This window comes from Coregonus clupeaformis, unplaced genomic scaffold (genome assembly GCF_020615455.1).
Source record: "Coregonus clupeaformis isolate EN_2021a unplaced genomic scaffold, ASM2061545v1 scaf0196, whole genome shotgun sequence".
Lineage (NCBI taxonomy): Eukaryota > Metazoa > Chordata > Actinopteri > Salmoniformes > Salmonidae > Coregonus > Coregonus clupeaformis.
In genome coordinates, this window is record NW_025533651.1 from 499,025 (window position 1) to 524,383 (window position 25,359).

The 25,359-nt window shown below is 39.6% G+C and overlaps 2 protein-coding genes across 2 annotated transcripts; both read right to left on the reverse strand.

Annotated features, from left to right (window-relative positions):
- Nucleotides 1-69: 69 nt before the first annotated feature.
- On the reverse strand, nt 70-10,732 carry LOC121556361 (beta,beta-carotene 15,15'-dioxygenase). The gene is made up of 11 exons (XM_041870266.2): nt 10,591-10,732; nt 6,649-6,777; nt 6,317-6,446; nt 5,954-6,101; nt 4,014-4,164; nt 3,263-3,483; nt 2,886-3,137; nt 2,674-2,779; nt 2,439-2,533; nt 2,230-2,341; nt 70-521 (listed from the first exon to the last, which is right to left on the reverse strand). The coding sequence occupies exons 1-11, from the start codon at nt 10,652-10,654 to the stop codon at nt 367-369; spliced, it is 1,563 nt and encodes a 520-aa protein (XP_041726200.2). The 5' UTR covers nt 10,655-10,732; the 3' UTR covers nt 70-366.
- A 4,988-nt stretch (nt 10,733-15,720) lies between these two features.
- Nucleotides 15,721-24,670, reverse strand: LOC121559480 (beta,beta-carotene 15,15'-dioxygenase-like). The gene is made up of 11 exons (XM_045214087.1): nt 24,468-24,670; nt 22,288-22,416; nt 22,076-22,205; nt 21,776-21,923; nt 21,527-21,674; nt 21,192-21,412; nt 20,808-21,077; nt 20,231-20,336; nt 18,226-18,320; nt 18,012-18,123; nt 15,721-16,309 (listed from the first exon to the last, which is right to left on the reverse strand). The coding sequence occupies exons 1-11, from the start codon at nt 24,559-24,561 to the stop codon at nt 16,149-16,151; spliced, it is 1,614 nt and encodes a 537-aa protein (XP_045070022.1). The 5' UTR covers nt 24,562-24,670; the 3' UTR covers nt 15,721-16,148.
- Nucleotides 24,671-25,359: the final 689 nt, after the last annotated feature.

Consider the following 25,359-nt stretch of genomic DNA (forward strand, 5'->3'; position numbering starts at 1 on the left):
CAATAAAAATAACACATAACTATATAACACACCAATCACATAATAAAAATAGGTAGCAAAACCCTAAAATATTTTCTTACAAATATTTAATGGTATATTGTTATGTAGATGAAGATATCCATAATGGGTTCCATTGAGATACAGATAAGTTAATGACTACACTGGCATTAGTCCATACATAACTGCTCACATCATGTGTTGTGCAAAATGTAGCAATATTAGCACTGGGACATTGTTTAGACAACATTATTTACAAGGCACTTTGGTATTTAGAGTATCTAATACTATCCCTATTGTTTTCCATAGTTTCTGTTTCTTTGTGGAAGGTAGTAGGCTACTCTCTGAGTAAATAATTGCTTTGTCAGACTAATTTTCTTTTGGGATGAAGTATCCATGCATGTCCATGTGAAGCCCTGCATTCACATATGCTCGAGCTACCTCCTTGAAAGACTTTGCATCCAGCACCAAGATGAAGCCAGATTCCCCTGGATTGGAGTTGATGACTGTTGTCAAGACCACACCTGAACATAGGAGGTATTTTGTTAGAATATTGTACAGTCGTGGTCAAAAGTTGAGAATGACACAAATACTAATTTTCACAAAGTCTGCTGCCTCAGTTCTTATGATGGCAATTTGCATATACTCCAGAATGTCATGAAGAGTGATCAGATGAATTGCAATTAATTGCAAAGTCCCTCTTTGCCATGAAAATGAACTTAATCCCCCCAAAAAACATTTCCACTGCATTTCAGCCCTGCCACAAAAGGACCAGCTGCCATCATGTCAGTGATTCTCTCGTTAACACAGGTGAGAGTGTTGACGAGGACAAGGCTGGAGATCACTCTGTCATGCTGATTGAGTTAGAAGAACAGACTGGAAGCTTTAAAAGGAGGGTGGTGCTTGAAATCATTGTTCGTCCTCTGTTAACCATGGTTACCTGCAAGGAAACACGTGCCGTCATCATTGCTTTGCACAAAAAGGGCTTCACAGGCAAGGATATTGCTGCTAGTAAAATTGCACTTAAATCGACCATTTATCGGATCATCAAGAACTTCAAAGAGAGAGCTTCAATTGTTGTGAAGAAGGCGTCAGGGCACCCAAGAAAGTCCAGCAAGCGCCAGGACCATCTCCTAAAGTTGATTCAGCTGCGGGATCGGGGCACCACCAGTGGAGAGCTTGCTCAGGAATGGCAGCAGGCAGGTGTGAGTGCATCTGCACGCACAGTGAGGTGAAGACTTTTGGAGGATGGCCTGGTGTCAAGAAGGGCAGCATCAGGGACAGACTGATATTCTGCAAAAGGTACAGGGATTGGACTGCTGAGGACTAGGGTAAAGTCATTTTCTCTGATGAATCCCCTTTCCGATTGTTTGGGGCATCCGGAAAACACCTTGTCCGGGGAAGACAAGGTGAGCGCTACCATCAGTCCTGTGTCATGCCAACAGTAAAGCATCCTGAGACCATTCATGTGTGGGGTTGCTTCTCAGCCAAGGGAGTGGGCTCACTCACAATTTTGCCTAAGAACACAGCCATGAATAAAGAATGGTACCAACACATCCTCCGAGAGCAACTTCTCCCAACCATCCAAGAACAGTTTGGTGACGACCAATGCCTTTTCCAGCATGATGGAGCACCTTGCCATAAGGCAAAAGTGATAACTAAGTGGCTCGGGGAACAAAACATCAACATTTTGGGTCCATGGCCAGGAAACTCCCCAGACCTTAATCCCATTGAAAACTTGTGGTCGATCCTCAAGAGGCGGGTGGACAAACATAAACCCACAAATTCTGACAAACTCCAAGCATTGATTATGCAAGAATGGGCTGCCATCAGTCAGGATGTGGCCCAGAAGTTAATTGACAGCATGCCAGGGCGGATTGCAGAGGTCTTGAAAAAGAAGGGTCAACACTGCAAATATTGACTCTTTGCATAAACTTAATGTAATTGTCAATAAAAGCCTTTGACCCTTATGGAATGCTTGTAATTATACTTCAGTATACCATAGTAACATCTGACAAAAATATCTCATAACACTAAAGCAGCGAACTTTGTGAAGACCAATACTTGTGTCATTCTCAAAACTTTTGACCACGACTGTAGGTGCAATATGATGGACAGACTTTCATTGAAATCATAACTTTATTCAGCATACATTGTAAATGTCTGGCCATTCTAATCAAAACATAAGCTTTCATATTTTTAAGATTTGAGGACCATGTAAAGCAATCTCACCATCATCCTCTCCTTCTCCGTTGGGTCTTGGAATGAACACAGGCTCTGATGGACAGCAGTTCTCCTCTCTCCATTCAGTCCTCTCCTTTGTCTTAGTGTCCAACTTCATGATCTATTTATAACAGTTAGGTATAGTTAACAAAATATTAGATAAGCAACACATGCAGTTACATTCACAAAGGCCTAAATTAAATCACAGGGACTTTTACCTTAGTTGCCACTGCTGACATTGCAACACAAGTCATATAGACAAATCTGTACTTCTTGCCGTTGAAGTCATAATTGATCCTGGGAAGTTCCACACCTGTAGATAGATTTTGGGATTGAACAACAAAATCAACACGAGTGTATTGTGAAAGAAAATGTTGGGCTGATATGTATTGTGAGTGTCTATATAGCACAAGAATTGAACAGAACATTGAGCGATACAAGTTTTGGTCTTACCGTCACAAAGCACCTCTGGATGGCAGAGTAGTCTCCCCTCTTTCTCTTTCACAGCGCTGGCTGTTGTGTATTTGAGTTTCACCATATCATCTCCAACATCAATCCCCTTCAGAAACAGTTCACAACATGACAACATTATAGAAACAGTTGACTACTCATTAGTTGAGGGCAATGTTTAAAGGTTAAGATGGTCATCAGTTGCAAACTATTACCTTGTCAGTCTGTACAGGAAGGGCAAACCTTTTGCATTTTGGCACAGACATTGCTGAGGTCTTTGATTGTTCTTTTAACACGTTTAGGTAGAACATGTTGTACAAGCTGGGATCTTCATAGGCGATGACATCAAAGATGACATGACCATCCTCTTCAAAGGCATTCACGTGATGGTACACTATCATTGCCTCTGTGTAGTACTTCATGCCCACTTCTTTGCCTGTCTTTCTGTCGATCAGGTGAATCAGGGTCTGTCAAAGTTGAAAACACAAAGGGATGTAATTTCCATGAAATGGAAAAAACAACAATGTACTTGCACTTACATTGGAATCATATTAAATTCAATGCCAAAGAAAATGAGTCTTATAACCCTTACATTTTCCTCAGGACAAAACTTCAGACAACTAGCCCAGTTGACCCCTCTCATGTATGCTGTGGCCATCTTGAGGATGTCCAGTTTGAATGGCTGCTCAATGAAGATGAAGTAGTTGTCAGTCATGCCGAAGCTGTGGTAGTAGCTGGGGCTGAGGAGGGAGCGGCACGGCACTGTGCATATCACCTCAAGGTTCTTCAAGGCTGGAGAAGCCTTGGCCTTATCTGATTAAACATATCAACTGAGAATTTACAACCATTTACAGCTCTTTGTAATGTTTTGTGAAAACTATCTGCTTCAGGCTCTGGATACTTCTCTATCCATGGTGTACAGTAGTAAGACAAAACCCAGAAAGGTGATGGGTAAATGGTTCTGCTAAATGTTTGAGATTATTGTAAAAGACAAGGTTATTGCTCAAATGTGTTAAAACATGACTTCCCCAATATAAAAAGGTCTTGACCACTGCTATATGAGACCATGCATCTTCATCAGATACCAATGAAGGTCAGAGGTTACAAGGTCAGAGGTAACAAGGTCAGTGGTCTAAAGTTTAACTCCTGGGGGGCTGAAGTCTTTGCTGGCTTTCTCGCTTTCCTTTTAATTAGTGTCTGTTTTAGACCTGACAACCCAGAGGTGTGGACAGTGATCAAGTCCTAGGGAGAAACAACCTCACAGGGACTGGTGATACCCCTGTAACTAGTAATTAACTAACTCTAACATAAAAAGACAGACTGTGATATTTTTGAATATTTACCTCCCGCAGTCGTGGCTGGAACCTTGAATAAGGTGTATTTGGTCTTTCCCTTCTTCACTATTGAAGTCCCCATGTTGTAGGTGTTTCCGTCGTTATCGTAATGTGGATGGGATGTCACCAGGTTTACAGCAAGGTATTTCAGGTAGTCCACCTAGTGAGATAACAAGATAGGTTAATAAACAGGCGTATTCATGCGTGGCATTGAACGGTTCAGCAGACCTTTAGCCCTCCATAACTGGCTACGAGACTATTGCAGCTCTGTGGGTGTAACATTTATTGACAATTTTGATACCTTCTGGAAACAAAGCTGTATTATAAGGAGGATGGAATCCACCCAAATTATTTGGGTTCCTGGATCCTTTCACAGCATTATAAGTGTGATGAGTGTGATAGAAGGAGTCAGGCGCAGGAGGGTATATCACCGAATACAGAGTTTATTCCGTCGTACACAATTGCGCTGGATAGCGACAACAGAAAACAGGCATAGGGGAAACCATCTACCCTGGCAATACAAGGTACGGGTAGCTCCAACAATATACAGGCACAGGGGAAAAATAGACAAATGGAATGATGATATATGGAGCGGCAGTGGCTAGTAAGCCGGTGACGACGAACGCCGAAGCCTGCCCCGAACAAGGATGGGAGGCAGACACTAACTAGAGGCAAGAGACAGAACTAGTCTGTTTGGTAACATCGCTAATAGACCAGACACTAACTAGAGGTAAGAGACAGAACTAGTCTGTTCTGTAACATCGCTAATAGACCAGACACTAACTAGAGGCAAGAGACAGAACTAGTCTGTTTGGTAACATCGCTAACAGACCAGACACTAACTAAAGTCTATTAATCTAAAGTGGAAGTTGGGAGAGTTATATTTGAGTGTTTCAGTGAAACGTGAGGGAGGCCCCGCTCTCTCGCTTTCCCAGATGCTTAGTTAATTTCATTCCGATCTCCTTTGCATTATTGTAGCCTTTTCTGTAGCCTGTCAACTCTGTGTCTGTCTATCCCTGTTCTCTCCTCTCCGCACAGGCCATACAAACGCTTCACACGGCGTGGCTGCTGCCACTCTAATCTGGTGGTCCCTGCGCACACGACCCACGTGGAGATCCAGGTCTCCGGTAGCCTCTGGAACTGCCGTTCTGCGGCCAACAAGGCAGAGTTAATCTCAGCCTATGCCACCCTCCAGTCCCTAGACTTCTTGGCGCTGACGGAAACATGGATTACCACAGAAAACACTGCTACTCCTACTGCTCTTTCCTCGTCTGATCATGTGTTCTCGCATACCCCGAGAGCATCTGGTCAGCGCGGCGGTGGCACAGGAATCCTCATCTCTCCCAAGTGGACATTCTCTCTTTTCCCCCTGACCCATCTGTCTATCTCCTCATTTGAATTCCATGCTGTCACAGTCACTAGCCCATTCAAACTTAACATCCTTGTCATTTATCGCCCTCCAGGTTCCCTTGGAGAGTTCATCAATGAGCTTGACGCCTTGATAAGTTCCTTTCCTGAGGATGGCTCACCCCTCACAGTTCTGTGTGACTTTAACCTCCCTACGTCTGCCTTAGACTCATTTTTTATTTTAAAAAAAACAGATAAAAATACACCTTATGGAACAGCGGGGACTGTGAAGCAATACAAACATAGACACATGCATACAAACACACGATAACATACACACTATACACACAAGTACACATGGATTTTGTGTTATAGATATGTGGTAGTAGAGTAGAGGCCTGAGGGCACACACTTAATATGTTGTGAAATCTGTTATGAATGTATTGTAATGTTTTTAAAATGTATAACTGCCTTAATTTTGCTGGACCCCAGGAAGGGTAGCTGTGGCAGCAGCTAATGGGGGATCCATAATGAATACAAATACAAATAAATACAAAAGTATGGTCATCCAGATAGTAACGCCAGTGATAACTTTAAGTTACCTTGTCCTGAGTCTCCAGAGTCACAGGATCTACTTTGCGGATGTAGTTGGTTTCAGAGGTTGCATAATAATCCTTCCCATATCGAATGATATTGTTGCCACAGTTGTCAGTGAAGTCTGGGACCGTGTGGTTAAGAAAGGTGATCACCCTGGAGATGGAGATAATCTGATCAGCAACAGGCATGTTCATAGGGACAAATTAAATTAAATAATCAACAGTCAGATCAGATGCACTATAATGCCTGATCTTTTGCTACAGCATGCCAGAACAGAATTGATAATTGCCAGAACATAATTGGTAGATCATTGATTTCAACATCTTGCCTTTTTAATGTGCCAAAATTAACCATCTGTAATGTGCTACCTAGATAAGACGTTTTTGCCTGGACCCGGGTGGGCCATTGTACCCATTTCAGACACAACAATTCTTTGGGCTGCCATGTTGTCTTTGTATGTGTCTCCACGTAAATATCTGCTTCTGTAGATGACCTCACCTGAAATAAAAAAAATATATACACCTGATGGTTTACTTCTATTGTGAATTTAATTGCAAAATGTGGGATTTGTTTTTACTTGCACGACCCATGGAGCCCATAGCACCAAAAAGCCCAAAAGTTTGCCAATTGGACTTATCATAAGATCATCTTGTTTGAGTTTCTATATCACAAAAAATCGAAACACTTCCACTCATCTTACCATCTTTGAATGTAAAGCTGTGCATCAGGGCCATCCCATCGAACCAGTGGTTGTATGTGGTCTCCCCCACTGAGAATATGCCTGGCCCATTGCGCAACAACGTGCCTCGCAGCCAGTTTGGAAGGTTGCCTGCATAAAACAAGTGTTTTAAGAAAAGGAATGGAGGGACCTACGTCAGTGTTTCCATTCACCCAGCAAGAATAAGTAAGTATAGCAAGAATGGCCGTGATCTCGGCGATTTTCCTTCAAAATAAAAGTCCCGCAATGAAGATGGTGAAAAATAATACAAATGGTCAAAATTCGTAACATTTTATGGGGAAATGTTCGCAGATTTACAATTTTGTTTAACAATATGAAAAAATGAATAAAGTGAATCACCTTTATAGCACAAACAATATTATAGCATTGCCATAATTGTTAACAGCATTAAAAGTAATGATTACTAGATAGTTATCATGGTAACAACAGTAATACAAATAACAAAACATCATTTATAATGATACTATTAATAATAATATTAATAATTGTATAATAATAAACTTTAGAAAACACTTTTGAATCCCATAGTTAATTAGCCATTCGTATTGCATGATGTTCAGTACATTATTCATATTGGACATACTGTACTTACTGCACAATTTCCTGTACATTGTGTCGTAGTAAAAGGGGGGCCCTTCTACTCAGGAGCACCATTAGTTTCGAAATCCACAGAGTGTACAACCAAGGAGAGTCACTTAAAGCCTTTTGCTGCAGTGGGCTAAATCAGGGTCACACAGTGTGTTTCTTGGTAGGCTTAAACAAATCTAATTTGAAACAAAAGTATACACCTCACACACATGGTTATGGGCTTTCAAAAAAAAAAAAAGACACCTGTACCATGCCAGATATAGAGTTGAAATGTATAACATTTTTTGTTTGCATCCCAATATTACACTTTATATACAGTACCAGTCAAAAGTTTGGACACACCTACTCATGCAAGGGTTTTTCTTTATTTGTACTATTTCTACATTGTAGAATAATAGTGAAGACATCAAAACTATGAAATAACACATATGGAATCATGTAGTAACCAACATTTTTTTGGGAACAAATCAAAATATATTTATATTTGAGATTCTTCAAAGCAGCCACCCTTTGCCTTGATGACAGCTTTGCACACTCTTGGCATTCTCTCAACCAGCTTCATGAGGTAGTCACCTGGACTGCATTTCAGTTAACTGGTATGTCTTCTACAAAGTTAATTTGTGGAATTTCTTTCCTTCTTAATGTGTTTGAGCCAATCAGTTGTGTTGTGACAAGGTAGGGGTGGTATACAGAAGATAACCCTATTTGGTAAAAGACCAAGTCCATATTATGGCAAGAACAGCTCAAATAAGCAAAGAGAAACAACAGTCCATCATTACTTTAAGACATGAAGGTCAGTCAATACGGAACATTTCAAGAACTTTGAAAGTTTCTTCAAGTGCAGTCGCAAAAATCATCAAGGTATATGATGAAACTGGCTCTCATGAGGACCGCCACAGGAAAGGAAGACCCAGAGTTACCTCTGCTGCAGAGGATAAGTTCATTAGAGTTACCAACCTCAAAAACTACAGCCCAAATAAATGCTTCACAGAGTTCAAGTAACAGACACATCTCAACATCAACTGTTCAGAGGAGACTGCGTGAATCAGGCTTTCATGATTGAATTGCTGCAAAGAAACCACTACTAAAGGACACCAATAACAAGAAGATACTTGAAAAAATGTATGCACTCACTAACTGTAAGTCGCTCTGGATTACATTTACATTTTAGTCATTTAGCAGACGCTCTTATCCAGAGCGACTTCCAGTTAGTGAATACATTTTTTTCATTTGGCGGCCTTTGTGAGGCTTGCTTTTCCATTTGTACAGTGCAATATGTATGTCCAATGTGAAAAAACGATTGGATTTAAGTTGATGGGCCACTCTATAAGGGCCGCCAAATGAGCAGCGACACTCCTGTGTGTGAACTCTGGATTTGAGTAGAATGGACCCCCCTTTCAGCCAGCAGCATACCACCCTGTATCCCAATGCTGGCTTGCCACTGAAGCTAAGCAGCGTTGGTCCTGGTTAGTCCCTGGATGGGAGACCAGATGCTGCTGGAAGTGGTGTTGGAGGGCCAGTAGGAGGCACTCTTGAATTTATTCTGCCTATATATCACAGTGGCAAGGCATATGAACTAACAGGATAAGAGAAAACAATGCAATTATCACAACCCCTAGGTTGTAATACAGCATTTTTCTACTGGCTTGGCTTCCTTAGTTATTCTTGCCTGCTTTACAGCAGTCACTCTGGCTACTATAACTGCAGTAGCCTGGTACTGGTGGATAACTAATAAGAGACTAAATGTTATTTGTTCCAGGAGTAGGCCTTCAGAATATTGTTAATTGGCTATGAGAGACCATTTTGAAAGCTGGGTTCAATGTTTTGCTAAACAACCACATCCATTAGCCATTTCACACGCCTGTTATTTAAATCATGAATAGCCTATAATAAATTGCCTATAACTATGCGGTTCGCGCCATAAAGCTATTAATCGTCAGCTTGTGGCAAGTGGGATGTCGGCATAGACATTAAAACTCAAATTGCCTCCTCAACAACAAAAAGGGAAAACTGTTGCTTTGCTTTTAACATTCAAAAAAAATAACAACCATCTCCCCCCTAGTTCAGTGACAGGTATTCATGGCTGCCAAGGGAAGCCAGGCTTCCCAAAAAATATTTACTATAAAAACTAAATAATTTTATCTTTCGTCTCTCTATGTTTCATAATTGTCCTTCAATTAGCAAGAGGCTGAATGTACAGTATCTCACCGGAGAAAGAATAAGAGCGAGAGAAACAGCGCCCCTCTGACTCTGTATGTGTAGCCCATCTGTCTGGTCAAAAAGAGTATGACGCTGTTGCCGCCAGCAGCATTGAATGCAAGGGAAGCCAGCAAGCATTTGGCCTCCCTTGATAAAAAAATTATACAATAATAGCCAATCAGCATTGAGCTAAACTGAGTGAGCTCAACTGTGAATGGTCCTGGCACCCAAAAAAATCATACATTGTGCCTCTGGCCTGAGAGGATGGAAGTTCAACATGTAGCTAGATATAGCAGGCTAATGTTAACTAGCTGGCTAATCGTTGCCCATGAAATGCTTGCGAGCAAGCATTTTAGCCAGGTAGCATAGGACAACAAAAACTAAAGGCTTGTACTGTATGACAGTGTTAAACATTTCGGCAACATGAAATAGAGGAGGATGGCATTGGCGTTTCTCTACAAGTAGAGTGAGTCAACATGTTTTTTCTACTAACGCACGCATGCACGCGCACACACACACACAGAAATCATACCATAGATAGCCACATGATATTTAGCTTACATTGATTGGCCTAAATTGTTTTTGGAATATTTTAGTTGTCACTGTATTAGACTAAGCATAGGTGACTTGATGACGTTGACATGTTGATGTTGAAATGGTGCTGGAATAGTGGAGGCTGCTCCTGTTTCTTTGGGACTTGCGGTAACTCTCAGTGGTTCTAAATCAATAGTTGTTTAGTTGTCCGAAAATCTTAGAAACATTAACTTCATTGACCATGCTGTTGGTCATGTAGCTGTTTGTTACATGCAATTTGTTTTGTGAACTCCACCAGACAGATGTTTTCACCGGTTTTGTGATGAAACAAAGGTGTGATTGAATTTATTCTGCCTATATATCACAGTGGCAAGGCATATGAACTAACAGGATAAGAGAAAACAAGGCAATTATCACAACCCCTAGGTTGTAATACCGCATTTTTTTACTGGCTTGGCTTCCCCAGTGATTTTACCCACACACCCCTACTGCCCTAGTTATACCTATGAATGTTGCTACCCATGTTATGTTGATAATGAAGATTATCGAAAGTATCCATAACCATCTCATAAGGTTACATACCTTTGAGGTCCGCCTTCACTGGATCAGGTCTTTCTTCTATGTTTTTAGAGTAGTCGTAGGCCATCCTTATTGAGATGAAAAACAAATGTTCACGCGTTACGTTCCTGAGAAGTTGTGAGAGTTGAAAGAACTATGTCGTTTATATATCGGACAAGGGAAACCACTCCCATTCCAAGTAGTAGCGCAAGCCACATTTACATTTGAGTAATTTAGCGGACGCTCTTATCCAGAGCGATTTATATTAGTGAGTACATACATTTTCTTACTGGTCCCCCGTGGTAATCAAACCCACAACCCTGGCGATGCAAGCGCCATGCTCTACCAACTGACCTATACGGGGCTATGCCATATCAACTCTCTCCTATCTTGTATACTAACTGACTGTATACTGTATGCCCCTGATCGGTCATTAGGAGTTCACATATGGAGTGAGTCACCAGCTCCCGAGTGGCGCAGCGGTCTAAGGCACTGCATCTCAGTTTGGAATTCGGTAGTGAGTGTTGCAATCGAGGGGAGAATATTTTTACGCTCTAAACTCTTCAGAACTCGGCGGCCCCGTTCTATAATCTTGTGTGGCCTACCACTTTGCAGCTGGGCCATTGTTGCATCTAGACGTTTCCACTTCACAATAAAAGCACTTACAGTTGACCGGGGCAGCTTTAGCAGGGCAGAAATTTGACCAACTGACTTGTTGGAAAGGTGGCATTTTATGACGGTGCACGTTGAAAGTCACTGAGCTCTTCAGTAAGTCCATTCTACTGCCAATGTTTGTCTATGAAGATTGCATGGCTGTGTGCTCGATTTTATTCACCTGTCAGCAACGGGTGTGGCTAAAATAGCCAAATCCACTAATTTGAGGGGGTGTCCACATATTTTTGTATATATAGTTCAGCTTCGAATCTCTCAGCTTTGTACTCTATGATAAGCAAGGGTGGAAAAAGTACCCAATTGTCATACTTGAGTAAAAGTATAGATACCCTAATAGAAAGTTACTCAAGTAAAAGTGAAAGTCACCCAGTAAAATACTACTGGAGTAAAAGTCTAAACGTATTTGATTTTAAATATACTTCAGTATCAAAAGTAAACGTAATTGATAAAATATACTTAAGTATCAAAAGTAAAAGTAAAAGTATAAATCATTTCAAATTCCTTATATTAAGCAAAGCGGACGGCACCATGTTCTTGTTTTTAAAATGTACGGCTAGCCAGGGGCACACTCCAACACTCAGACATTATTTACAAAAGATACATTTGTGTTTAGTGAGTCCGCCAGAACACGTGTTCTCTTGATAAGTCCGTGAATTTCACAATTTTCCTGTTCTGCTAAGCATTCAAAATGTAAGGAGTACTTCGGGTTGTCAGGGAAAATGTATGGAGTAAAAAGTACAATATTTTCTTTAGGAATGTAGTGAAGTAAAAGTAAAAGTTGTCAAAAATATTAATAGTAAAGTAAAGTACAGATACCCCAAAAAACTACTTAAGTAGTACTTTAAAGTATTTTTACTTAAGTACTTTACACCACTGATGATAAGGTAACTAGAACTGGAGATAAGCATATCAATATTTGGTGCAATCAGAAGCTCAGTCTTCCTAGAATTGTCATAGAAGTGTTTCAAGACAGAATATGGACTCTGCAACCTAAGATTAAGGTTTGTATACTCAGCTAAAGCATATCAATATTTGGTGCAACCCCTAGTTCAGTCTAGACTTGTTATAGAAGTGTAAAGAGACAGAATGGAGCTTAAGGACTCTGCAACCTAAGATTCAGGTTTGTATACTCAACTAAAGCATATATAGCCTTAGTATTGTTGACTGCAAAAGGATGGAAGTTGTATGACCCCTGTTATCATACCCAAAATGATCATCCACTCTTCGATTGCATGTCCAATTTGTTTTGCAAGTGGGCTAATGTTAAGCCAACTCACAGACCACTTTCTCACCATCCATAAAATTAGCTGCATTTGGTGATTTATTTTGGGTGAATTATTACTTTAAATTAAGCCATTACAAAACGTTTTGTATCAAATGTATTTATTTGAATGCAATGACCTCATGCACACTTGGATTAGACCTATATTAATTAAATTAAACTCTGCTGTTATACTGTAGAAGCTAGATTGATGGTTTTGTTGAGTGATCATGCTGTCATACTTTGGCTTAGTGACATTTATGCCAGCAATGTTAGCAATATGTTTTGTAGAACAGATATACCAGGAATGTTTTCACAAGACATAATATTTGAATAATTTCCATTTCATAGAAATTTGTTTTGTTTTTTGATCTCAGAACTATGGCACACTAAATTACTGAACCAGATTTGCTATGAAACTTTAACCTACATGTTTCTATGCTAACGCATAAATGTTATGTAATTAAACAAAGTCTAGTTGGGAATACAATAGAACTGAATAAAATATACTACTATTGTATAATAAATATTTATTACTTCTCAGGGGCAATATAAAATGCATTATCAGAAGCAAATAATCACAATACACCTCAACATATGGAGGTAGCCACATATTCATATTCTGCAGCATAGTGGACCATTTAAATACAACGACAAACCATGATTGTAGTATCAACTGAGATAATCAACCAGTGTCATAAGTATATCTTTCATGAAATATTGTCATGATGCACATGTACAAACAAGATTATATTTTGGGTTCTGATGGGGTACGACAGTTAAACTAGGTGTATGAGGAATTTGTAAGTCATATTCTCAGAGATCAATGGGAATATATAATTATTTTAAAATTCCAAAAATGGACGTACCAATTGCAGATTGCCCCTTTAAGTTAACTCACCATGTTACTCATTTATGTAACTGTCAGGTGTTGTACTTGGCTATAAACTCTGTATCAGATAGTAGGCCTAATCTTTGGTCTCTCTTTATTAAGTCTCTTGAACATTCTGGGAATTACAGTTATGGTTGCATATTTATGTAATTAAACACTTTTATTACACAGTTGGTTTAGACAGACCTGTGAAATTGATTTCAGTGAACTCTGTGACACTGCCTGTAAGATTTAAAAGCCTCTATTCTCCATTCATTCCGCTGTCTGAAAGGTAAGGATAAGACTAAGGTAAGATTTCTACTTACTGTAATTGCCATGTTGTGACACGTTTTTTTGTGGAGAAAATAGTGTAAGGATATTAGTCACAAGTACTCCTCAGTTACAATAAATAACTTGTCTGTCTTGGGTGATTTCATTTTTGCTGTGTGAAGCTGTCAAAATGGCTACTCATGCACAGTAAATGTAAATAGTAAAACATATCAATATAAAACATTTAAATGTTATAGTGATCATCTGAAAAGTCAAATAATTTTCACAGATAAATATGAGTAAATTATGTTATACACAGTGCAAATCCCTGCTGCTCAAGGAAAAATGTCTAAATAATGGTATCTCTGTATTGTGAAAATGCTCTGAGGTAAAGTCGAGGGTAAGAAATCATGATGGCATTTCTTTGCATTGAGTTACCCAATATCTTATACTTGTATATCATGATTAGTTTGAATAATTTGATAATTTGAATAATTGAATAATTTATTATTATTATTATTATTATTATTATTATATTATTATTAGTTTAATCCCATTCTAGAGATTGCACCAGGTCACCTAATATCTTCTATTTGTAAGCCATTGGTACTTTGTGCTAGCCTATGCCAATTTCGTGTTCATTGTGCATGCCTGGCGCTGAGGGATAACTAGTGTCTGTCTCTTATTAGTGCATGTGAAGTCCCCAAGTCAAACCACATTTCACATGGGGAAAGGGGGAGCTACACTAACAAGCATATCAATCATATCAACTGAACAAATTATCTTTAAAAAATTCTGGTTTTTCAGTAATATTCTTTGTACATTTTTGTAATTTTTTTCCTTGCAAGGAAACATTGGTTCCTCTACAAACATCAAGAGTTGTGGATAAAGCAACAACAAGGTTTTAATGTTTTTATTTGTTAGCAAGCAAAAATATACTTTACTGGCAAAGCCATGTTGTTGTTGAACTATATATATCACATAAAGAAATAACCATTTGTATTACTGTAGTTGTAAACAATATGTTGCTTTTAGAAGTTATTAATTAAAAGGTGATGACTTGGTCAGACTTAAAGACAGATAGTTCAATTGCACATTTACACAGATATCAAAGGATCCGTTTTCAGCAAAGTCACAGAATGATTTCAGAATAAAACTCAGACTAACACACTATTAAAACAAAACATAACATTAACAACAACAAACAATAACTGGCATTTAATGCACAGCAAATTGTCAAACTTAATTCTAACTTTAGCGCATGAATGTCTTGTTTCAGTCTTCCTATAGAATGTACTAAATCAAAGTATACATGTTTTTTATGAGTGAATTAAATACAAGTATGACATAGTTCATAAACACAGTATTCTAATGTATATTCAAAAATATCTTTACAAACCTAATGTAAGTACATTGTAGTGACACATGGTAATAATCATCATAATGATGTTGTTGAATGAGGAAATTATATGTGCAGAAAGTGCTGTAAGTTCTCACTTTTGAGAGAAGTAATGGTGATAACAATGCCACAGCAATAATAACAATGCCATAACTGTAAAATTCAGATTTTAGAGGGTCGTGTAGCTTTGCAGCACACTATTGTTTTCCTTAATTACCTGGACAGAAACACAATATAATTTACACTAGGGTGACCAGGATAGACTGAATTAATAAATTAATACATTATTATTAATAATACATTATTATAAACCCTTTTTACATACAAAACTAGATTTTATACATCCTGATTAGAAAAATAGAGGTTACGTGGTTCTCTGTCTAAAGATAGGATTTAAAAGACACTTTGGGGTAGATGTTCTGTAAACATAAATTATACATTTGAGCAAATACTATTGGAGAGGGAGCCTAGTAATCGAAGGGCCCGGGGCTGGTTTTATACTAAGCTATATGGAATTATTTTAAGATGGTCATACCAAGGATCATTTAGCTATTTGATTTTATTTAGAATATTAGGACCCCTGTAGGTATACATGTTTTTAAATAAATACAATATCTGATGAAACATTGAATTTGGCCTTACTGCTATTAGCCCATAGAAACATATTGAATAACAGATTCATACATAGAAAAACAGATTTACTTTTCGTATCAGGTTTAAAATGTACACAGCAGGTTAGGATAATTAAAGTATCAGGTTAGGAGAATTAGGTTAAGGTTAGGAAAGGGGTTAGTGTTAGCTAAAATGCTAAAATAATCAACTTTTGATGTCAATTTGACAAAATCTGTATACCATCTAGACATGATCTTGTAGCTCTGCCACCTTCCACTGCAGATGCAGATGCAGAAGGCGGATGCGGTGGATTGAGACGCAGCCCACGCAAAACAGATATCTCTAGCTTAAACAGAAGGATTTTGATGGGGATTTGATATTATGCTAATTGTGCTAATTCGATTTCCACTGGGGCTCGGACAACGACTCTACATGGATGGGAGTAAGACTTTGCCCTCTACAATGTTAAAGTAGAATCCTGCCCTCTGCTGGCTATGTCAGTTGGAGCTCTGTATGGGAATGAAGTGTCCATGCAGATCCATGTGAATGCTGGCGTCGATTGAGGCACGAGCAATTTCCTCAAAGGTTTTGGCATTGAGGACAAGCATGAAGGGGGATTTCTTTGGATTGAGTGAGACGACTGAGGACAAAATGACTCCTGAAAACAGAAAATATATAAATTCACTGTTTGATAATGACATACACTACCGGTCAAAAGTTTTAGAACACCTACTCATTCAAGGGTTTTTCTTTATTTTTACTATTTTCTAGATTTGAGAATCATAGTGAAGACATCAAAACTATTAAATAACACATATGGAATCATGTAGTAACCAAAAAAGTGTTAAACAAATCAAAATATATTTTATATAATAGCCATCCTTTGCCTTGATGACAGCTTTGCACACTATTGGCATTCTCTCAACCAGCTTCATGAGGTAGTCACCTGGAATGCATGTCAGTTAACAGGTGTGCCTTCTTAAAAGTTAATTTGTGGAATTTCTTTCCTTCTTAATGCGTTTGAGCCAATCAGTTGTGTTGTGACAAGGTAGGGGGGATATATGATGTAAATGTAAATGTAAATATACAGAAGATAGCCCTATTTGGTAAAAGACCAAGTCCATATTATGGCAAGAACAGCTCAAGCAAAGAGAAACGACAGTCCATCATTACTTTAAGACATGAAGGTCAGTCAATCTGGAAAATGTCAAGAACTTTGAAAGTTTCTTCAAGTGCAGTCGCAAAAACCATCAAGCACAATGATGAAACTGGCTCTCATGAGGACCTCCACAGGAATGGAATACCCAGAGTTACCTCTGCTGCAGAGGATAAGTTCATTAAAGTTACAAGCCTCAGAAATTGCAGACCAAATAAATGCTTCACAGAGTTCAAGTAACAGACACATCTCAACATCAACTGTTCAGAGGAGACTGTGTGAATCAGGCCTTCATGGTCAAATTTTTGCAAAGAAACCACTACTAAAGGATACCAATAAGAAGAAGAGACTTGCTTGGGCCAAGAAACACGAGCAATGGACATTAGACCGGTGGAAATGTGTCCTTTGGTCTGGAGTCCAAATTGGAGATTTTTGGTTCCAGCCACTGTGTCTTTGTGAGACACGGTGTGGGTGAACGGATGATCTCCGCATGTGTATTTCCCACCGTAAAGCCTGGAGGAGGAGGTGTTATGGTGTGGGGGTGCTTTGCTGGTGACACTGTCTGTGATTTATTTAGAATTTAAGGCACACTTAACCAGCATGACTACCACAACATTCTGCAGCGATACGCCATCCCATCTGGTTTGGGCTTAGTGGGACTATCATTTGTTTTTCAACAGGACAATGACCCAACACACCTCCAGGCTGTGTAAGGGCTATTTTACCAAGAAGGAGAGTGATGGAGTGCTGCATCAGATGACCTGGTCTCCACAATCCCCCGACCTCAACCAAATTGAGATGGTTTGGGATGAGTTGGACCGCAGAGTGAAGGAAAAGCAGCCAACAAGTGCTCAGCATATGTGGGAACTCCTTCAAGACTGTTGGAAAAGCATTCCAGGTGAAGCTGGTTGAGAGAATGCCAACAGTGTGCAAAGCTGTCATCAAAGCAAAGGGTGGCTATTTGAAGAATCTCAAATATAAAATATATTTTGATTTGTTTTAACACTTTTTTGGTTACTACATGATTCCATATGTGTTATTTCATAGTTTTGATGTCTTCACTATTATTCTACAATGTAGAAAATAGTAAAAATAAAGATAAACCATTGAATGAGTAGGTGTTCTAAAACTTTTGACTGGGAGTGTAGATATCAGTGCTGATTAAATGCTTTTGTAGTGCTGAAGTAGGCCTACTGCCTCTCACCATCATCCTCCTCCACAGCTCCTGGTGAGGCAACAAACACAGGCTCAGAGGGGTAGCAGTCCTCCTCTATCCACTCAATGTGCTTTCTGGTCACGATGTCCACCTTCCCAATCTGTGTAAGTATTAATAACACAAACAGCAGCATGTCGTCAGTGAGAAATGAGGAGGACTCACTTCTCTATGTTAAGGAGAATACATTGGTAAGAGACTTTACCTTATTTGGGTGTGGAGTCCACTCCACTCTTGAGCCGTAGAAATAACGGTACTTCTTGCCATTGAATTTGTAGTTAATCCCTGGCAACTCCAAACCTGTTTGTGTACAAATGGAGATAAGTAAAATTCTATAGTAAAATGTATTTAGAAAATAAAATAATTTGTGGGTATGTTCCATAAAAAAATGCAGCAATTTATTTACATTTTAGTCATTTAGCAGACGCTCTTATCCAGAGCGACTTACAGTTACTGAGTGCATACATTTTCAAACTGGCCCCCTGTGGGAATCGAACCCACAACCCTGGCGTGCACTACCAACTGAGCTACACGGGGCCTATTTATGACCCTCAATATGTCATTAAAACTAACAACTGTTTGACTCCACTTTTACTAATGTAGCATTTGACCTCTTGATGTAGTGGTATATACAGTGGGGGAAAAAAGTATTTAGTCAGCCACCAATTGTGCAAGTTCTCCCACTTAAAAATATGAGAGAGGCCTGTAATTTTCATCATAGGTACACGTCAACTATGACAGACAAAATGAGAAGAAAAATCCAGAAAATCACATTGTAGGATTTTTAATGAATTTATTTGCAAATTATGGTGGAAAATAAGTATTTGGTCAATAACAAAAGTTTCTCAACACTTTGTTATTTACCCTTTGTTGGCAATGACACAGGTAAAAACGTTTTCTGTAAGTCTTCACAAGGTTTTCACACACTGTTGCTGGTATTTTGGCCCATTCCTCCATGCAGATCTCCTCTAGAGCAGTGATGTTTTGGGGCTGTCGCTGGGCAACACGGACTTTCAACTCCCTCCAAAGATTTTCTATGGGGTTGAGATCTGGAGACTGGCTAGGCCACTCCAGGACCTTGAAATGCTTCTTACGAAGCCACTCCTTCGTTGCCCGGTTTTCACTCAAAATCTCACGATACATGGCCCCATTCATTCTTTCCTTTACACGGATCAGTCGTCCTGGTCCCTTTGCAGAAAAACAGCCCCAAAGCAAGATGTTTCCACCCCCATGCTTCACAGTAGGTATGGTGTTCTTTGGATGCAACTCAGCATTCTTTGTCCTCCAAACACGACGAGTTGAGTTTTTACCAAAAAGTTATATTTTGGTTTCATCTGACCATATGACATTCTCCCAATCCTCTTCTGGATCATCCAAATGCACTCTAGCAAACTTCAGATGGGCCTGGGCCTGGACATGTACTGGCTTAAGCAGGGGGACACGTCTGGCACTGCAGCATTTGAGTCCCTGGCGGCGTAGTGTGTTACTGGTGGTAGGCTTTGTTACTTTGGTCCCAGCTCTCTGCAGGTCATTCACTAGGTCCCCCCGTGTGGTTCTGGGATTTTTGCTCACCGTTCTTGTGATCATTTTGACCCCACGGGGTGAGATCTTGCGTGGAGCCCCAGATCGAGGGAGATTATCAGTGGTCTTGTATGTCTTCCATTTCCTAATAATTGCTCCCACAGTTGATTTCTTCAAACCAAGCTGCTTACCTATTGCAGATTCAGTCTTCCCAGCCTGGTGCAGGTCTACAATTTTGTTTCTGGTGTCCTTTGACAGCTCTTTGGTCTTGGCCATAGTGGAGTTTGGAGTGTGACTGTTTGAGGTTGTGGACAGGTGTCTTTTATACTGATAACAAGTTCAAACAGGTGCCATTAATACAGGTAACGAGTGGAGGACAGAGGAGCCTCTTAAAGAAGAAGTTACAGGTCTGTGAGAGCCAGAAATCTTGCTTGTTTGTAGGTGACCAAATACTTATTTTCCACCATAATTTGCAAATAAATGCATTAAAAATCCAACAATGTGATTTTCTGGATTTTTTTCCCTCAATTTGTCTGTCATAGTTGACGTGTACCTATGATGAAAATTACAGGCCTCTCTCATCTTTTTAAGTGGGAGAACTTGCACAATTGGTGGCTGACTAAATACTTTTTTTCCCCACTGTAATTCATACCGATCACTGTAATGTTCAGTTGACAACAAAGTCTCACCTTCAAATATTGTGTCAGGCAGGCAATACAGCGAGCCATCTTTCTGCATCACTGCTTTGGCTGTTGTGTCTTTGAGCCTCACCAGATTGGTTCCTTTTGGAGTATCCTATAACATACATGTATCCAGTCTTTATTTGTTGTATAAACATGTAATGGTAAAATTTAATTTGAAGTGGCTTCGTATGAAGCTTTTCATGAACTGTTATATTGCCTTGAAAATATAATATGAATTCATAGCTAGTTCATCATGAAAATGTCTAATTAAGCAAAATATCACAGCCCCTGATCAGTTCTAGATGTGATATATTAATCACAACCTCTCATGCTTTAATTAAGCAATAAGGCCAAGGAGGTGTGGTATACGGTCTGATATACCACGGCTGTCAGCCAATCAGCATCCAGGGCTCGACCCACCCAGTTTATAATGCCTATTATGCTCAATGGCTACCTCTTTAAGGTGCTTGGAATGTTTTAACTGTTCATACGGAGCTGCTTCATGTAAAGTGTAACAGAGTTTACTACCAGCATATGAATGCATTTACAGGATAGAGTTGGGATCTCATCTATCTGTATATACCTTGTCAAGAGTGAGAGGCAAGACGAATCTCTGGCAGATTGGTGGGGAGAAGTTGACCATGTTGCTCTCAATGAATTCATGGGTTTCCTTTCTCAGGTTCGCTAAGTAGAACATTTCATACAGATTGCTGTCTTTGTAGGTGATCATGTCAAACACTACATGTTCGTCGTCCTCGTAGGCGTTGATGTGGTGGAAAACCACCAGGGCATCTGTGTAGAACTTGGTGGACACAGCCTTCCCAGTCTTCCTGTCGACCAGGTGGATCAGCGTCTAAAGGACGGCCCAGGGGATCACCAGAGAGAATGTAAGAAGCATGATTGCCAAAGTGAGTTGAAGATAAAAAGGAACTTTCCATGAGGCTGTGATCAGACAAGTGTAGCTTACAATGTCCTCTTTGTCGTATTTGAGGCAGCTGGCCCAGTTTACGCTTCTAAAGACAGCTGTGGCCAGTCTGAGGATGTCCAGTTTGAATGGCTGCTCGACAAAGATGATGTAGTTCTCTGTCATGCCGAAGCTGTGGAAGTAGCTGGGGAAGAGGGTGGAGCGAAACGGTATATTGCAGACCTGTTTCACCTTCTGCAGGGCAGGCTTCTTATGCTCCATATCTGGAGAGGGAAAGAACATTGTCCTGTGAACACATAAATGTGTAATCATTCATGAAGGTTTTTTCCCTAACATATATGTGGCCAGGAACCCCCAAAATGACAATTTTCCGATACCTGATGCATTGACTGGAACCTTGAAGATGACATACTTTGGCATGCCAAACCTCATGAGGGCAGTTCCCATGTTATAGGTGTTTCCCTCATCGTCGTAGTGAGGGTGTGCAGTCGCCATGTTCAGAGCAATGTGATTCCTGTAGTTCATCTGAGGTTGAGTTTACAGGACAGGCAAAGGGAGAATATACTAAAGCCAGTGATGATAGATTACATGGACAACAGTGATCATTTCAAGAGATTTGAATTTACCTTTCCAATTACGTCCAGGGTCATTGGGTCAATTTGATTCATGTAGTTGACTTCTGATGAGGCATAGTAGTCCTCACCATATCTAATGATATTTATCAGGTTGTTATCTGTGAAGTCAGGGATGGCAGCGAGAAGGTAGGAGAAGGCTCTGAAAAAAGGACAAGATACATAATGTATTATTACATAATGTGTTTTTGGTTATGTTTGTCAAGATATATTTTGTGTGGATATCCATGTAAGGGAAATGTAAAAATAAGAACAAATAAACTATAAATCATGTTCAAAAAATCTATGAATTACTTTGAAAATATGTTTTTGCAGGGATCAGGACATATCATGGTCCCAAATTCTGACACAACAATCTTGTTTGCCTGAATGTTCTTCTTGAAGGTGTCACTCCTCAGGAATTTACTCCTGTAGTACACATCACCTGTAAAACACAAAGATTCTCAGCCCTATTCAGCCAGTTAGGAAAGTGTTTACCATTTGTGGAAATGTATCATGTGTCTCACCATCTTTGAAGGTGAAACTATGAATTAAGGCCATGCCATCAAACCAGTGGTTGTATTCAGTGTCTCCCACTTTAAAAAGACCAGGACCATTGCGCAGCAATGTCCCTTGTAGCCACTCAGGGACACATCCTGCAAGCACAGAAGATACAGGACACATAATACATGTTTTCATTTTTACCATATTTTCATGTCATAAACCAAACTATGTAGAAATGGAGCTGATCGCTGATAAAATTTGACCTTCAGCCTATACATTTTTTTGAATGGCACATTTGATCATTGTTGAAAGTTTACAATAGAGGTGCATGATACCTCATATACTGTATATATGTGTGTGTGTCAGTGGAGGCTCCTCAGAGGAGGAAGGGGAGGACCATCCTCCTCAGTGATTTTCATAAAAATAAAAATTGTAAAACATTAAAAAAGCTATCCTTTTTAGATAAAACTATACTAAATATAATCACGTCACCAAATAATTGAATAAAAAATAGGCCTTCAACTTGTAGGCATTGCAATTTAGGCTATCATTTTGGGTACTGGTGTCTTGCGGAATAATTTTAGAACTCTATTTATGTTTTATAACTGTTTTTATTATAGGGCTCCCCTTAAAAAGAGTCCCTAGCTCACAGGCCTCTAAATATAGCCTCTAAATATATTTTAAACAAAATAGTTGAAGAAGCACATGCAGTGGCTGATAGGGAAAACAGATCTGGCAATAAGAATAGGCTATAGATAGTCTTGACCATTTGGGACCCCTTGGCTATTTCCTCAGGACAGGTTATAGCCAATACTTAATCAATATTTTGTTTTGTTTTGTTTATTGATATGGCTATAGCCTCTGCATTATGGGGTTGTGCAACACAAATGGCTATAAAAAGCCTACATGCAGAGTGGAATTCACTAATACAACTGTCAAAATGCCTACAGTCCATGCTCCCAAATACTGGAAAAAGTGTGATTCATTAGGTTACATAATCACCACAGTAGCCCCACACAGATATAAAAACAAATTCTGCAATTATATGGCCATTTAATAACACACAACAGCATGGCATATTTAATATAATATGCCATTTAGCAGACACTTTTATCCAAAGAGACTTACAGTCATGTGCGCATACATTTTTACGTAAAGGGTGGTCCCGGGGATCGAACCCACTACCCTGGCATTAACAGCGCCATGCTCTACCAATTGAGCTACAGAGGACCACAGATAGCGGAATAGGCCTAGCCTAAATCACATTTAATTTCTATTTTGCAGCTCAGGCGGTTATTCTAGATACGGCTCTTCTGTGTCTTTATCATTCTCACACAAGTCATTTGCTGAAGGCCCAAGCCTATCCTACGCCATCTACGATGTATAACGTCATTATTGAATGCAGTTCAAAAACAAGCTCTTGACTTTTATTTTGGAAATGAAACCGAAAGCTGCAAAGCAACTCTAACGTCTGGACTAGAGTTGCTTGATTGACTAGCTAACTTCGACATATTACGTTTGGTTCATGTCCTTTGCAGATGCCACATTACTGACAAAAGTTTTTAGACATAAAAAAGATCTGTAACCGAGTAAAGGGAGATGTAAAGTAAGAATTGAACGTGTAAATGTTAATTCATAGTCATAACTTAGGATTTTTACGTTTACAGATCTAATTTAATGTTTACATTTCATGTTTCATGCATGGCTTTTCTTACGATCCTAACAATACCTATGCTCAACATTTTGGCAGCTATCTCGCTCCATATTTTCCCAATCAATTCTAAGGCGAACGAGAGTGAGAGAAGCTGTCTGTGTAACAGAAGTCACAGCAACCGCGAACACACAGGCAGCGAAGCCCAAAGGGATGGGTGTGCGGCGAGAGTTGGGGCGAAACGCTACTTCGTGGTCCGCAGCTCTTCTGCAGCAAGACAAATTGGTGCTGTGACGTCGTCGCGGCAACGGCAAAACGTCATCTAGGGACTTCTAGCGGAGCCAATAGCGGATCTCACTGAAAAATAATTGGACACACTGCACGAGAGATTAATCAGAACGTGTCAACGTTAAAAAAGAAAGTTGCTCAGAAGAAACAATAATATTTGTATTATGCAAGTCACTGGCAAAATGGAAAATAACTTACTGACATAGTAATAACACCTTTAAAGATCGGCTAGCTTGTACATAAAGGGTTACGCCTACGGCCTACCTGTTACTTCTGCTTTGACAGGTTCGGGCGATTCAGTCCCGTTCTTGCCGATGATCGATTGAGCCATTTTGTTTTTTTTTACCTCGATCCGCATCAGCTAGGCTGTTATGTGGTACAGTGGTCCCTTATCAACTAGAGTAGGTTATAGCAAGATAGATTATGACGGGTCCGTCTATATATTTGAGGTCAATGGTCTCGGGGTAAAATTCCAAATGTATTACATAACTGTATCACGTATGATCACGTAGGCTACTAGGCGCCACCTACTGGCTGGTTTATGTAAAGCAATCACAAAAAGTGATCCCTCACTGAAACTAATACTATCAACTATCTACTGGCCGGTTTATGTATAACCAAACTGTAACATAACGGTGGTTATTTCATCATCACGAAGAAACAGAGAAGTCAGACTCATTTAATGCATTTCTTACAACTTCTACAGCTCTGTTAACAAATTGACTTCTTGAACTGTACTACATTTTAGTCATTTAGCAGACGCTCTTATCCAGAGCGACTTACAGTTAGTGAGTGCATACATTTTCATACTGCCCCCCCGTGAGGAAATGAACCCACAACCCTGGCGTTGCAAGCGCCATGCTCTACCAACTGAGCTACAGGCGATGGAAAATAAAATAAAGAAATGGATAGATTATAAATGCATTGTGCTTTTGTGCAGTCTTCATGATAATGGGCGGCTGTCCTATAGAGTTTAAAATCTCTGTTGGGGAGGCGGAAAGGAAGTTTGAGAGGGGACCAATTTATCATGAAAGGTAAAAAGGTCTTAAAGGGGCAATCTGGGATTGGCATATACAGTGCTATGAAAAAGTATTTGCCCCCTTTCAAATTTTATCTACTTTTGCATATTTGTCATACTGAATGTTATCAGATCTTC